A 16429-nucleotide genomic window follows, 5' to 3' on the forward strand; every position below is an offset into this window, starting at 1 on the left:
TTACACAGGAAATTTCCCCGATTACACTGGAAAATGGGAACTGGCCGGGTTTGCAGTTTCCCATCCCTGACCCTCCGCCCCCCCCGCCGAATCAAACGTCCAGGGTGAAGTTGGAAGGGTTAAACCACCCCCCCTCGTCTCCCCTCCCAGAGATTAAATACCTCCAAATGAACGCAACGGGAGCCCCGGCAGAGCCGGAGCGCCGCGATTTGGAATCCTGCCCGGATTCCCCCGGATACAATGTTGCCAGTGAGTGTAGCATGTCAATATCGCGTGACGTGGCGGCTGGCCATTGGCCGGCGGTGATGTCATTCCAGCAGATCCGGGTACCTCGCCCTCTCTCTCCGCTCTCTCTCACGGGTTCTGTCCCCCCTCCCCTCCTCTCGTTTTTTATTTCGTTTTTTTTTGCGCAATTGCCCCCCTCCAGTCGAGGGCCTGGGCTGAACAAACGCCTGCGTTTACTTCAGGAAGGAGGGAAGGCAAAAGATAAAAAGGGGAGGGGAGAGGGTTGTTTTTGCAAACCGCCCAATTCCCACCCACTTCCTTAATCTTGTTGCAAATTTTCCCCCCCCCAGCAATTTAAAATTCCCTTTTTAAAGCTCCCTGTGTGATTTGAATTATAAATACATTTCGCAGTCTGTAAGGCTGTTATTTGCGGAGCCGCGGAGTCCCCGGGGAGGGGGAAGAAGGGGTTTTAATTATTTTTTTTTGAAGCATTAAAACGAGCGTACAGGGATTTTTTAGGATTGGAAATGGCTGTTCCTAGGAGCGAGGCTACACCAGTGTAATCCGGAGCAGAGGCGGAGAGGGTGAGTAGACGGAGGATTTTGGAAAGGAGGTCGCGGGAGAGGGAGTTCTCCCGTAGTTCTGGGCTCCTGAAGGCCAGCTTGGCTCTGTACCTGCTCCCTCCCCCTCTCCCAGCCTCGGCAGATTTTTCCAGACCCTGTCCCCTTCTGGCCCGGCAGCTAGATAGCGCTTCATCGCGGTAATTGCTCGTGGGAGCGATCATTAAGGGATTTCACCCCCGCCCCCCGCCGTCCCATTCCGGTTTCCACCGGTTGGAGGAAGAAATGGACAAATACCTTCCCCTCTCGTCCCCGTTCCCCTCCCGTTTTCCTTCTTTCCTCTCTCCTCGAGGATCGACCATAGTATCTGGTGTCAAGGGGTAACCCTGGATTGTGGGGAACTGTGGAGGGGTTGAGGGGGGAACAGAAATCTTCCCCGTTGAGCATCTGGCCCAGGGAGAGGAAAGTTGGTGGAGGTGCTGGGGGCTGGGGGGGTCTCGTCTCCGGCTGGCCCGCTGGACGGGAAGCCTAATCCTCCCCTGTAATTTCAACCCTGTGTGTCTGTTAGACAGATAGAGTGTGTGTATGCATTCAAGAATGTGTATGTAGCTATGTATCACATGACGTGCGTGTGTTTTTAAAAATTAGCCTTGTCACACGTATATCAAAATGTTCAGGCAAATGTGTTACTTTTGGCGTCAAAGACCAACGACAGTTGGCGGGATGTGCTGGGGGGCAGCCCGAAAGTGTCCCGCTAAGCATCTCCACAGTTTACTGACTCTACTGGGTGCGTCTCCGGGCTGTGGGAGGAAACTGGAGCACCTGGAGGAAACCCACGCGGTCACGGGGAGGGAGCGTACAAACTTCTCACTGTGTGTGTGTGTGTGTGTGTATCTTCAAATTGCTGTCTGTCTCTCCCCTAACTCCTGGAACTAGGTATTGGGGTTTAAACCGTTGCTGGTGACACCCGCGGTCTGCCCCCCTCCCCCAGCGCAGTCACAGACTGTGTTGGTCGCTGATCCAAACAATGCCTTCCGCTAAATGCTGCAGGGCCTTTGCTGTCCCATCATTCATTCCACAGGGGCGAGGGGGGTTTCTTGTTTCGTGGGTGTCTGTGAAGAGTAAGAATTTCGGGTTGTATACTCTCTGATATTAAATGGAGCCCGAATCCTAATTGTTTCAATGCACACGTGGCCAACATCGCTAATCTCGTTGGCCTTTGGAACACCTCAGGAAGTGAGGCTGGTGGGGCGTGGGGTGGGAGAGAGGGTGGAGCTGGAATTCTGTAAAACTGGTGTAGGGTTTTGACGGGGGGGGGCACGGAGAGGATGCTTGGACGTGAGGATGGGAACTATGACCGGGAGAGGGTCTCTGGGCCATCCACTGGGAGATTTGGAAGAATCGGAATCCGATTTCATATCACCGGATTGAGTCATGAGAGTTGTTAACTTTGCACAGCAGTACGTAACAATAGAGAAAAAAACAGTAATTATAGTAAGTATCTATGTTAGGTCATTAAATTAAGTAGGGCAAAAATAGTAATACCCAAAAAAATGCAGAGGTGGTGTTCATGGGATAAATGTCCATTCAGAAATCAGATGGCGGAGGGGAAGAGGCTGTTCCTGAATCGTTGAGTGTGTGTCTTCAGGTTCCTGTACCTCCTCCCTGATGGTAGCAATGAGAAGAGGGCATGTCCTGGGTGATGGGGGTCCGTAATGATGGATGCTGCCTTTCTGAGGCATCGCTCCTTGAAGATGTCCTGGATACTACGGAGGCCGGTGCCCGTGACGGAGCTGACTGAGTTTACAACTCCCTGCAGCTTATTTCGGTCCTGTGCAGTAGCCCCTCCATACCAGACAGTGATGCAGCCTGTCAGAATGCTCTCCATGGTACAACAATAGAAGTTTTTGAGTGTATTTGTTGACATGCCAAATCCCTTCAAACTCCTAATGAAGTATAGCCGCTGTCTTGCCTTCTTTATAACTACTTCAATATGTCGGGACCGGGTTAGATCCTCAGAGATCTTGACACCCAGGAACTTGAAACTGCTCACTCTCTCCACTTCTGATCCCTCTGTGAGGATTGGTATGTGTTCCTTCGTCTTACCTTTCCTGAAGTCCACAATCAGCTCTTTGGTCTTGCTGATGCTGAGTGCAGAGTTGTTGCTACGGCACCACTCCACTCCACGAGCTGGTAGATCTCGCTCCCTTACGCCCTCTCGTCACCACCTGGGAATCTGCCAGCAGTGGTGTGTTGTCAGCAAATTTATAGATGGCATCTGAGCTGTGCCGAGCTCAAAGGAACACATCCTGGGATGAAAGGAATGAGCCTTCGGACAAAATCCCAGTGGAGGTAGAAGTGGGCTTGAAGCCTTTTCACTGTACCTCAGTACATATAATAACAATAATCTGATTCCAATCCCCGAGTAATTATGCCATGGACAGTCCCAATCCCGGGTTGGCCACCGGGGCTAGAAACCTCATCCCATTAAGATTCAGAGCTACGAAAGGCTAACAGAAGCTCCAAAGACCTCACCCCTGGGAGAAGAAGGATCTTTGAAGTCGGGCTACACCAGTGGGCAACTTGAAGGACTATCGTATACAACCTGAAATTCTTACTCTTCACAGACTTCCACGAAACGGAGAGGAAAAAAAAACCAAGGAATGAATGACAGGGAAATGTTAGGAACCCTGACTCCCACCTCCCACACACAAGCAGCAACAAAGCATCAACCCTCCCATCTCCCCGAACCCCAACTTGTTCCAGCAAAAAGCCTCAACCCACCACCCACCAAGCAACAGCAAAGCCCCCAGACACCACAGTCTAGAGTCTGTCAAAAACCACTGCCCATCCCAACCCTTTGAAGACTCTCACTGTAAGACCACAAGACACAGGAGCAGAATTGGGCCATTTGGCCCATTGAGTTTGCTCCCCCATTTCATCATGGCTGATCCATTTTCGCTCTCAGCCCCAATCTCCTGCCTTCTCCCCGTATCCCTTCATGCCCTGACCAGTCAAGAACCTATCAACCTCTGCCTTAAATATACCCAATGATTTGGCCTCTCCATCTGCCTGTAGCAACGAATTCCACAGATTCAGCACTCGCTGGCTAAAGAAATTCCTCCTCGTCTCCATTCTAAAAGGGTGTCCCTCTATTCTGAGGCTGTGTCCTCTGATCCCAGACTCCCCCACCATAGGAAACATCCTCTCCACATCCACTCTACCTGTGCCCTCTGGTCCTAGGCTCCCCACTATAGGAAACATCCTCTCCACGTCCTAGACTCCCCACTATAGGAAACATCTTCTCCATGTCCACTCTATCTGTGTCCACTGGTCCTGGACTCCCCCACTATAGGAAACATCCTCTCCACATCCACTCTATCTGTGTCCTCTGGTCCTAGACTCCCCACTATAGGAAACATCTTCTCCACTTCCTAGACTCCCCACTATAGGAAACATCCTCTCCACATCCACTCTATCTGTGTCCTCTGGTCCTAGACTCCCCCACTACAGGAAACATCCTCTCAACATCCACTCTATCTGTGTCCTCTGGTCCTAGACTCCCCCACTACAGGAAACATCCTCTCCACATCCACTCTATCTGTGCCCTCTGGACCTAGACTCTCCCACCATAGGAAACATCCTCTCCACATCCACTCTATCTGTGCCTTCTGGTCCTAGACTCCCCCACTATAGGAAACATCCTCTTCACATCCACTCTATCTGTGTCCTCTGGTCCTAGACTCCCCCACTATAGGAAACATCCTCTCCACATCCACTCTATCGAGGCCTTTCACCATTCGATAGGTTTCAATGAGGTCCCCTCCTCATTGTTCTGAATTCCAGTGAATGCAGGCCCAGAACCTGTATGAGGTGGGGGGAGATATCGACTCTGCCACAGTGAGTTGGGAGGGGGGCCAACAGCTCGCTGTTTCGATGTCACACTCTGAAACGTTGCTTATTTTGTTTCCCCCAACTCGAGAATCAGCAGCCCCTTTCTCGCCATCGAGCAGTCACTCGAGGGCGGAGGCCTCCTGCCATGTCTCCGTACCACTAGCTGGCCTCCCCGTTAGTGAATGTGTGTCTTCAGGCTCCTGTACCTCCTCCCTGAGGGTAGAGATGAGGAGAGGGCATGTCCTGGGTGATGGATGCTGTCTCCTTGAGGCCCCAACTTTGAAAGACACCTGGAGGGTGGGGAGGGTTGGGACTGTGTTGGAGCCTACGACCCTCTGTGGCCTGGTTCTGATCTTGTGCATTGGAGGCACAGACCAAGAGCTGGTAAAAGGGACTTGAGTAGATGGCCAGTACAGATAGAATGGGCCGAGTGGCCTGTTGGTGGGCAGATAACCAGAGCACATGGCAAAGATCAAAAACCGGAAGACCGCCATGTCTGCCGAGTGGTATTAACAATCTCTACCTCGCTGATAATCAACTCTGGCGCACCTCAGGGATGTGTAGTTGGCCCACTCTCCGCGGCCGCGTCTGTGGGGCTGGGCACTGCTCAAATACCATCTGTAAATTTGCTGACCATACAACCAGTGTCGGCAGATTCTCAGGTGGTGAGGAGAGGGCGTGCAGGAGCGAGATACACCAGCTGGTGGAGTGGTGTCGCAGCAACAACCTGGCACTCAGCGTCAGTAAGACCAAAGAGCTGATTGTGGACTTCAGAAAGTCAAGGGAACACATACCAATCCTCATGGAGGGATCAGAAGTGGAGAGAGTGAGCAGTTTCGAGTTCCTGGGTGTCAAGATCTCTGAGGATCTAACCTGGTCCCAACATCCCGATGCAGTTACAAAGAAGGCCCGACAGTGGCTATACTTAAGTAGGAGTTTGAGGAGATTTGGTTTGTCACCAAAGACACCTGACAAATTTCTACAGATGTACCATGGAGAGCATTCTGACTGGCTGCACCACCGTCTGATATGGGGCGGGGGGGGGGGAACGGGAGGCTACTGCACAGGGTCGAAGTAAACTGCAGAGAGTTGTAAACTCAGTCAGCTCCATCATTGGCACCGGCCTCCGCCGTATCCAGGACATCTTCAAGGAGCGATGCCTCAGAAAGGCAGCGTCCATCATTACGGACCCCCATCATCCAGGACATGCCCTCTTCTCATTGCTACCATCAGGGAGGAGGTACAGGAGCCTGAAGACACACACTCAACGATTCAGGAACAGCTTCTTCCCCTCTGCCATCCGATTTCTGAATGGACATTGAACCCGTGAACGCTGCCCACTACTTTTTCCATTTCTGTTTTTGCACTACTTAATTTAACTATTTTGAAAATGTGTGTGTGTGTGTGTGTGTGCATGTATATAGACACTTTAATCCAGTTTTTTCTGTACTCTTTATGTATTGCAATCTACTGCTGTCGCAAAGTTGACAAATTCCATGACATGCCAGTGATACGCAGCCGGGTTCTGTTTCAAAAAAAAACCTGCAGATGCCGTTAGTCCAAAACGAAACCAGAGAACACGGAGTGGAAGAGGGAAATAAAACTGGGTGAGGCAGCATCTGTGCAGAGGGAAACGGGGTCAGTGTTTTAGGTCACAGACTCCTGAGGTTGCTCCTGATCACCTGTGGTTGAATTATTGGATTTTGTAACAGTCTTGCATAAGATACCACACCAGAAGTTGTTAACAAGCACACTAGTGATTGGTCAATATCATCATGTGCCTTGTCATATGACAGCATCATTATGTGCAGTGTCGTATGATATCATCATCATGTGACGTGGGGCGATCATGGTCTTTCCATTACCATGATTGTTCTTGGCAGTGTTTTTTCTGCAGAAGTGGTTTGCCATTTGTTGTCTTCTGGGCAGTGTCTTTACAAGGAGCTGGGAACCGAAGTGACAAGGTTGAGGATGAGGTAGTTGGTTTACAAACAGAGGCAATGTGTAGTGAGACTGCTAGCAAGGAGAGGCTGTTGATTTTGCAGTCGACAGATGAGTTGTAGCATAAAAGGTGGACAAAATCAAAAAGGGTGAATGGGGGTCTGAAGATGTTAATACTGGAATGTGTGCAGTATACAGGATATGGGAGATGAACTTTCTGCACAGTTACAGATTGGCAGGTATGGTGTGGGCATCACTGAATCGTGGCTGAAAGAAGATTATAGCTGGGAGCTTAATGTCCAAAGATGCACATTGTATTGAGATGACAGGCAGGTAGGCGGTTGGGCATGGTGTCAGTAGCTTCTCTGCTGTCAGTCATTTAAGTCCCGGGTGGAGACTTAGGAATACTGTCACACTCAGATGGGGAAGGATTCTTCATTGCTGTTCCTGTAACAATTTTGTTTGACTGGCCCGGGAGTGTTAGTCCTGAACCTGCCAGACTGGTGGACCAGTCTTAGACTGGCCTCTACCCTTTGACCCTGTTTGGTGTGGGTGACCCTACCAACACAGAATAGTACAGCACAGTACAGGCCCTTCGGCCCATAATGTTGTGCAGACCATCAAACCCTGCCTCCCATATACCCCCCCCCACCTTAAATTCCTCCATATACCTGTCTAGCAGTCTCTTAAACTTCACGAATGTATCTGCCTCCACCACTGACTCAGGCAGTGCATTCCACGCACCAACCACTCTCTGAGTAAAAAACCTTCCTCTAATATCCCCCTTGAACTTCCCACCCCTTACCTTAAAGCCATGTCCTCTTGTATTGAGCAGTGGTGCCCTGGGGAAGAGGCGCTGGCTATCCACTCTATCTATTCCTCTTATTATCTTGTACACCTCTATCATGTCTCCTCTCATCCTCCTCCCCTCCAAAGAGTAAAGCCCTAGCTCCCTTAATCTCCGATCATAATGCATACTCTCTAAACCAGGCAGCATCCTGGTAAATCTCCTCTGTACCCTTTCCAATGCTTCCACATCCTTCCTATAGTGAGGCGACCAGAACTGGACACAGTACTCCAAGTGTGGCCTAACCAGAGTTTTATAGAGCTGCATCATTACCTCGCGACTCTTAAGTCCCTCGACTTATGAAAGCTAACACCCCACAAGCTTTCTTAACTCCCCTATCAAGAGCCAAAGCACAAAGTCCTGACTCCAGCCAGCACAGCTCTCTGGGTAACTGAGGCAGGCAAGCCTCCAAACCCTACGACAAGGCTGTTGTCCACTTGGAGTGTAATTCATTGTACCCCTTAATTAATAAATAAAATCCAAAGACTTTTCAATTTTCATGCTCGGTATTCAAAGTATGCAGATTACAAAAAATTATCTGAAGTTTTGGCATTTTAAAGGCTGTTTTTTTTTTAAAAAAAGGTAATTCCTGCTCAGGACAATGGTCAGCCCGCACAGCTGTAAAAAAAAAATGAGAGCGATTGTTGCTTCTCATCTCTGTACTAAAGGGATGTTCCTGGGCTCCACAAACTCTCGGTTAAAGGCTCCTCAGCATAACAAAGGTGGGAACTGCTGCTCTGCTCTGAGGCTGTGCCCACTGGTCGGAGACGTACCCACTCTAAGGAGCATCTCCTCTACGTCTGCTCTGTCCAGACCTTTCAATATTCATTAGGTTTTAATGAGATTCTCTCTCTCTCATCCCCCCCATCATTCCTGTAAACTCCACCCAGTCCAAAGCCATCAGACGCTCCTCATGCATTAACCCTTTCATTACCAACATCGTTACAGTGGGCCTCCTCCGGACCCTCTCCAAGGCCAGCGCATCCTTTCTTAGGACGGTTCACAAAGCTCCCAAGTGTGGTCTGACCAGTGCCAGCGTTACATCCTTGCTTTTCATTCTGGCCCTCTTGAAGCGAATGCTAGCTTGCCGTCCTCACCGTGGACTCAACCTGCAAGTTAACCTTCAGGGAATCCTGCACGAGCGCGCCCAAATCCCTTTGCACCTGTGATTCCCGAATGTTGCCTCCCGTTTCGGAAGTAGTCTCTGCCTTTATTCCTTCTGCCAAAGTGCACGACCAAACACTGTATCCCATCTGCTACTTGTTTGCTCATTCTCCCAATTTCTCGTAAGTCTTTCTGCAGACTCTCTTCGCCCTCAATGCGAACAAACTTTGTATCGTTCTCAAGCTTGAACAAAAAGCCATCGATTCTGTCATTCAAGTCATTGACATATAATGTGAAAAGAAGCGGTCCCAACTCCTGCAGAGCTCCATGAGTGTTACACAGGAGGTTTCGAGGGGAACTCAGGGTATTTACAAATGTCCCGGGGAGGGTCCTGGTACTTACAGGGGGTCCCAGGGGGTGTGTTGGTACTGTTATTGCTGAATGCCCCTTCTCTCCTGTGACACGTTGCAGGTGGGATCGAGATGGGGGCCTTCCTGGACCGCCCGAAGACGGAGAAGCTGAACGAGCGCGGGGAGGGGAACGGACTGCGCTACGGGCTGTGCAGTATGCAGGGCTGGCGAGTGGACATGGAGGACGCCCACTCAGCCATGCCCGAGCTGGGCGACCGGCTGAAGAACTGGTCCTTCTTCGCCATCTACGACGGGCACGCGGGCTCGGGCGTGGCCCGCTACTGCGCCCAGCACCTCCTGCACCACATCACCGGCAGCCGCGAGTTCACAGGTGGGAGACAGTGACCCCCCCCCCCTCCACGGTCCTTACTCTCCCTCCCATGCGCTCCTCTCGTCCCTCTTCCCTCCAAAACGCCTCCTGCATCTCCATTGCCTCGAGCCCCCCCCCACCTGCCGTTAAACGGCAGACTCCCTCCGCTTGTCAAACCCCCGTTGAGTGTCCCTCCGGCTCTAGTCCTGCGAGGTTGCTTCTCGCCTCCCTCCTCCCCGGATTTCTGTGCTCTCCCCTCAGGTGCGTTGGGCCCTGACCGTACGTATATACAACCAAACAAAACCATGTTCCTCCGGAGCGCAGAGCACCCATGAAGCACATGTAGAAAACACAGAAAATAGGTGTAGGAGTAGGCCATTCGGCCCTTCGAGCCGGCACCACCATTCAGTATGATCATGGCTGATCATCCAACTCAGAACCCTGTACCTGCCTTCTCTCCATACCCCCTGATCCCTTTAGCCACAAGGGCCATATCTAACTCCCTCCTAAATATAGCCAATGAACTGGCCTCAACTGTTTCCTGTGGCAGAGAATTCCACAGATTCACCACTCTCTGTGTGAAGCAGTTTTTCCTCATCTCGGTCCTAAAAGGCTTCCCCTTTATCCTCAAACTGTGACCCCTTGTTCTGGACTTCCCCAACATCGGGAACAATCTTCCTGCATCTAGCCTGTCCAATCCCTTTAGGATTTTATATGTTTCAATCAGATCCCCCCTCAATCTTCTAAATTCCAGAGAGTATAAGCCTAGTCGATCCAGTCTTTCATCATATGAAAGTCCTGCCATCCCAGGAATCAATCTGACATACACACACTGCGCAAATTGAAATACCTCCACAAATCAGATTATGAATTTTTAACTGAAAACACAAGTAGCGGGTAGGACAGACGAGCGATAAGCAGCTCTCTGTCCCAGTGACGAGACCTCACCCACCCAGCCGCCTATCGCTGATCTTCGCTCTTCTCCAGGGCTGTTGGAGGGGCGCCTGGACACGCCGGCTGCAGTGGAGAGCGTGCGCCGCGCCATCCGTACCGGCTTCCTGAACATCGACGAGCGGATGCGCAGCGACTCGGCGCTGGCCGACAACGACATGGACCGGAGCGGCTCCACGGCGGTGGCCCTGCTGGTCTCCCCCACCCACGTCTACCTCATCAACTGCGGGGACTCGAGGGGCGTGCTACAGCGGGGCAGCTCCGAGCACTTCTGCACCGAGGACCACAAGCCCTGCAACCCGCGCGAGAAGGAGAGGATCCAGCGGGCGGGGGGCAGCGTCATGGTGCAGCGCGTGAACGGCTCGCTGGCCGTCTCCCGCGCCCTGGGCGACTACGACTACAAGTGCGTCGACGGCAAGGGTCCCACCGAGCAGCTGGTGTCGCCCGAGCCGGAGGTGATGGTGATCGAGCGCTCCCCGCAGGACGAGTTCGCCGTGCTGGCCTGCGACGGCATCTGGGACGTCATGACCAACGAGGAGCTGTGCGCCTTCGTCCGGTCGCGGCTCGAGATCACCGACAACCTGGAGCTCATCTGTAACATGGTGGCGGACACCTGCCTGTACAAGGTGAGCGGGCGGGTTTTTGCTTGCCACGCCGCACTAGAGGTCTGGAGTCAAAGATCCCCGCCAAAGCTGGTACCGGTTAGCGGGCGGCCAGGTGGCGTAGCGGTTATCACAGTGCCAGTGGCAGCCCGGGTCCAATTCCCCACCGCGGCCTGTGATGAGTTTGCACGCTGTCCTGCGACCGCGCGGGTTTCCCCCAGGCGCTCCAGTTTCCTCCCACAGTACAAAGGGTGGAGTGGGTGCGTTGTGAGCGTGCCGTGTTGGCACACGTGCGGGCTGCCCCCTCCCCCCCAGCACATTCTCAGCCCCTGTGGGTCACTGGTGCGAATCGACGCACTTCACTGCATTCGACCCGTGTCCCCCTAGACCAGGGGTTTCCAAACTGGGGTCTACAGACCCCTTGGTTAATGGTTTTGGTTTGTGGCATTAAAACAAAAAGTTCGGGAAACCCTGCTTTAAACTTCTCCTATCCACGTACCTGTCCAATTATTCCTCCGGATAAGTGCTTCTTAAATGATACTATCGTATCTGTCTCAACCACTTCCTCTGACAGTTGGTTCCAGATGCCGACCACTAGTTGACATTTAAAACTTCGATAGACTTCTGTAGATGTGCCGGGGAGAGTGTGTTGACTGGCTGCCTCACTGGGATGGAAACATCGATGCCCTCAAACGGCAAATCCTACAAAAGGTGGTGGGTACGGCCCAGTCTACCACGGGTAAATCCCTCCCCACCACTGAGCACATCTACACGGAGCGTTGTCGCAGGAAAGCAGCACCCATCATCAGAGACCCCCACCACCCAGTCCACGCTCTCTTCTCACTGCTACCATCAGGTAGAAGGTACAAGAGCCTCAGGACTCGCACCACCAGGTTCAGGAACAGTTACTACCCCTCAACCATCAGGCTCTGGAACGAAAGGGGATAACTTCACTCATTGAGATGCTCCCACAACCAATGATCTCACTTTAAGGACTCTTTATCTCCTGTTCTCGTTATTTATTGCTAATTATTTATATTTGCATTTGCACGGTCTGTTGTCTTCTGCATTCTTTCATTGATGCTGTTATAGTTACAATAGATTTATTGAGTATGCCCTCAGGAAAATGAATCTTGGGGTTGTTTATGGTGACATATATGTACTTTGGTAATAAAATTTACTTTGGACTTTGAACCCTCTAGGTGCAGAAGTTGCCCCTTAGGCTCTTATTAAATCTCTTCCCCCTCACCTCAAATCTGTGTCCTCTATTTGGTGATTCTCTAATCCTGGGAAAAACACTGCGTGTATTCACCCTATCTGTATCCCTCATGGTTCTACACACCTCTATAAGGTCACCCCTCAGTCTCCTGTGCTCCAAGGTATAAAGTCCTAGCCTGCCCAGCCTCTCTCCATAACTCAGTCCTGGCCACACCCTCGTAAAACTCCTCTCCACTCTCTCCAGCTCAGCGGCATTTTTCCTTTGGCAGGGCGGCCGAGACGGAACGCGATACTCCAAACGTGGCCTGGCCAACGTCTAGCTGGCACCAACCTGGTGTCTGAGCTCCTGTACTCGGTGCCCTGGCCGGTGAAGGCCAGGTGGCAAATGACCCCTTCTCTGCCCTGTCTGGTGGCCCGGCTTTCAGGGTACCATGTCCCTGTGCCCCGAGGTCCCTCTGTTCCACTGCACTCCCCAAGGACAGTCAGACACCTCCAGGGGAGGATATGGGTGCCTCAGAGATCAGCCGAGCACAGTGCAGCAGCAGTTCAAGGGGTTGAGTGGCCTGATTCGGCCCTTGTGTTGTGTGGCTCACGTTGTGAACACGCTGCTGACGCGGGGCCTGGTGCCGGTGGCGAGTTAACGCGGGATCCCCACCCTCTGACCCGCTCGCACGGCCCTGCTCCTGTTTGCCCATGATGGGGAACACTGGCACAGAAACAGGCCCTTCGGCCCCTCTGGTCCATGTTGACCCATTTAAACTGCCCACTGCCTGGACCGGAACCACAGCTCTCCCGTCCGTGTACCCGTCCAAACTTCTATCAACTGTTGAGCCAAGCCTGTATTCACCACTTGCAACGGCAGCTGGATCTGCACTCACCCCCCCTCCGCCCCGAGTGAAGTTCCCCCGTTAGCGTTGCTAGCTCCAGGAGAGTTTGTAACACCGTAAAACGCAGGAGCAGAATTAGGGCCATTCAGACCGTCGGTTTCTTATCGCTCTCCACCCTGTTCTCCTGCCTTCTCCCCGTAACCTTTGACACCCTGACTAATCAAGAACCTATCAACCTCAGCTTCAAATATACCCAATGACCTGGCCTCCACAGCCGTCTCTGGCAATGAATTCCACAGATTCACCACTCTCCGGCTAAAGAAATTTCTCCTCATCTCTGTTCTAAATGGATGTCTCTCTATTCTGAGTCTGTGCCTTCTGGTTCTAGACTCCCCCACCATAGGAAACATCCTCTCCACATCCACTCTATCTGTGTCCTCTGGTCCTAGACTCCCCCACCATAGGAAACATCCTCTCCACATCCACTCTATCTGTGTCCTCTGGTCCTAGACTCCCCCACTATAGGAAGCATCCTCTCCACATCCACTCTATCTGTGTCCTCTGGTCCTAGACTCCCCCACTACAGGAAAGACCCTCTCCACATTCACTCTATCTGTGTCCTCTGGTCCTAGACTCCCCTACTATAGGAAACATCCTCTCCACATCCACCTTATCTGTGTCCTCTGGTCCTAGACTCCCCCACTATAGGAAACATCCTCTCCACATCCATCTTATCTGTGTCCTCTGGTCCTAGACTCCCCCACTATAGGAAACATCCTCTCCACATCCACTCTATCTGTGTCCTCTGGTCCTAGACTCCCCCACTATAGGAAACATCCTCTCCACGTCCACTCTATCTGTGTCCTCTGGTCCTAGACTCCCCCACTACAGGAAAGACCCTCTCCACATTCACTCTATCTGTGTCCTCTGGTCCTAGACTCCCCCACTATAGGAAACACCCTCTCCACATCCACTCTATCTGTGTCCTCTGGTCCTAGACTCCCCCACCATAGGAAGCATCCTCTCCACATCCACTCTATCTGTGTCCTCTGGTCCTAGACTCCCCCACCATAGGAAGCATCCTCTCCACATCCACTCTATCTGTGTCCTCAGGTCCTAGACTCCCCCACTATAGGAAACATCATCTCCACATCCACTCTATCTGTGTCCTCTGGTCCCAGATACCCCACTATAGGAAACATCCTCTCTACATCCACTCTATCTGTGCCCTCTGGTCCTAGACTCCCTCACTACAGGAAACACCCTCTCCACATCCACTCCATCTGTGCCCTCTGGTCCTAGACTCCCTCACTACAGGAAACACCCTCTCCACGTCCACTCTATCTGTGTCCTATGGTCCTAGACTCCCCCACTACAGGAAAGACCCTCTCCACATCCACTCTATCTGTGTCCTCTGGTCCTAGACTCCCCACTATAGGAAGCATCCTCTCCACATCCACTCTATCTGTGTCCTCTGGTGCTAGATTCCCCACTATAGGAAAGATCCTCTCCATATCCACTCTATCTGTGTCCTCTGGTCCTAGACTCCCCCACTATAGGAAACATCCTCTCCACATCCACTCTATCTGTGTCCTCTGGTCCTAGACTCCCCCACTATAGGAAACATTCTCTCCATGTCCACTCTATCTAGGCCTTACATAGGCTTCAATGAGAATCCCTCCTCATTCTTCTAAACTCCGGTGAGGAAAGGCCCGGAGCCACCAAAACGCTCCTTGTATGTTAACCCTTTCGTTCCCAGACTCATTCTCCTGAGCCGCCTCCGGACCGTCCCGAAGGCCAGCACATCTGTTCCTAGATAAAGGGCCCAAAACAGCCCTCAGTGTTCCAAGTGTGGTCTGACCGATGCCTTATAAAGCCTCAGTGTTCACATCCTGGTTTTGATGTCCTGTTGCTTGAACGTGGTGTTCTGAGCACAGGAAATTCTGCAGGTTGAGCAACACCCACAAAATGTCGAAATATTTGGCAGCCTGCAGCCCGGAGTGTCGACCGTTTATTCATTTCCTACCCTCGTGAGACGTGCTCTCTAATGCGAGGGGTAGACGATGGGGGGGGTGGGGGCAAGGGGTTTGTCTTGTTGCCTTGCAGAATCTCTTGCGCTCTGTAATCCAGGTAGATTGCCTCTGCACCCTCAGTAAAGCCTCCCCGGCCTTGCCCCAGTGAGGCAACCAGAACCGAAGAGTCTTCTCACCTCTTCCCCTCACCTTACCTATCTCCTCCCTCTGGTGTCCTTCCTCCTTCCCTTTCTCCCATGGTCCACTCTCCTCTCCTATCAGATCCCACCTCCTTCAGCTCGTTACCTCTTCCACCAATCACCTCCCAGCTTCTTGCTTTGTACCCTCTCCCAAACCCACCTGGCTGCACCTATCATCTTCCAGCTTGTCCTTCCTCTCCCTCCTTGTTCCAGCCTCTTCCCCCTTCCTTTCCGGCCCCGATGAAGGGTCTCGGCCCGAAACGTTGACCGTTTGTTCATTTCCAAAGACTCTGTCTGACCTGCTGAGTTCCCCCGGCATTTCGTGTGATGTTCTGACAACTCCCTTCAGAGTTCTGAATGGTACAGCACAGAAACAGGTCCTTCAGCCCATCTAGTCTGTGCTGAACCCTTTTCTTAAGATTATTTAACACTCAGTCCTCTTATTGTCATTTAGAAATGCATACATGCATTAAGAAATGATACAATGTTTCTCTGGAGTGATATCACAGAAAACAGGACAAACCAAAGACTAACACTGACAGAATCGCGTAATTATAACATATAGTTATAGCAGTGCAAAACAATACCATAATTTGATAAAGAACAGACCATGGGCACGGTAAAAAAAAAAAGTCTCGAAGTCCCAAGTCGATCGACTCCTGAGTCCCCGATAGCAGGCTGCAAAAGGGAGAAACTCCCTGCCGTAAACCTCCAGGCACCGTCAACTTGCCGATGCCTTGGAAGCAGCCGACCACAGCCAACACTGAGTCCGTCCATCCGAAAACTCTGAGCCTCCGACCAGCCTCTCCGATACAGCCTCCGGAGCGCCATCCTCTGCCCAGCGCCTTTGACCTCGCCCTGGCCGCTGAAACAAGCAAAGCCGAGGATTTTGGGCCTTCTGCTCTGGAGATTCCGGTTACCACACAGTGGCAGCGAAGCAGCATTTCAGAAGTTTTCCAGATGTTCCTCCGTACTCTCACGTCCGTCTCCATCAAATCAAAATTGTGCACGGTCCCCTACTTGACAGATTACAGATGTCCTTCACCGGAGAGGCCGTGCGCGCTGTCGTCGCGCCGCCATCTTCTCCTCATTTAAACTGCTTGCTCCCATCAACCAGCACCAGGACCAAAGCCTTCCATAGCCCTGCCATCCATGGACATATCCAGACATTAAACGTTGAAATCGGGCTCACATGCCCCTCTTGAGTTTCTCACTCCCACCATCCTCTGAGTGAAGAAGTTATTCCCCTTAAACTTTTCACCTTTCACCCTTAACCCAATGACCTCTGGTTGTCGTCCCACCCAACCTCAGTGAAAAGGCCTGCTTGC

The 16429-nt window shown here is 51.9% G+C and overlaps 1 protein-coding gene across 1 annotated transcript in view; it reads left to right on the forward strand.

The window, feature by feature from the left end:
- The first annotated feature begins 331 nt into the window (after positions 1-331).
- LOC140193665 (protein phosphatase 1B-like) overlaps positions 332-16429 on the forward strand; it is a 34483-nt gene continuing 18385 nt past the window's right edge. Inside the window, exons 1-3 of the mRNA XM_072250820.1 lie at positions 332-809; positions 9043-9312; positions 10279-10868. Of these exons, the coding sequence (XP_072106921.1) occupies positions 9054-9312; positions 10279-10868 (849 nt within the window). The 5' untranslated portion in view covers positions 332-809; positions 9043-9053. The remainder of the gene's footprint in view (positions 810-9042; positions 9313-10278; positions 10869-16429) is intronic.

Source organism: Mobula birostris, unplaced genomic scaffold, assembly GCF_030028105.1.
Source record: "Mobula birostris isolate sMobBir1 unplaced genomic scaffold, sMobBir1.hap1 scaffold_689, whole genome shotgun sequence".
NCBI lineage: Eukaryota > Metazoa > Chordata > Chondrichthyes > Myliobatiformes > Myliobatidae > Mobula > Mobula birostris.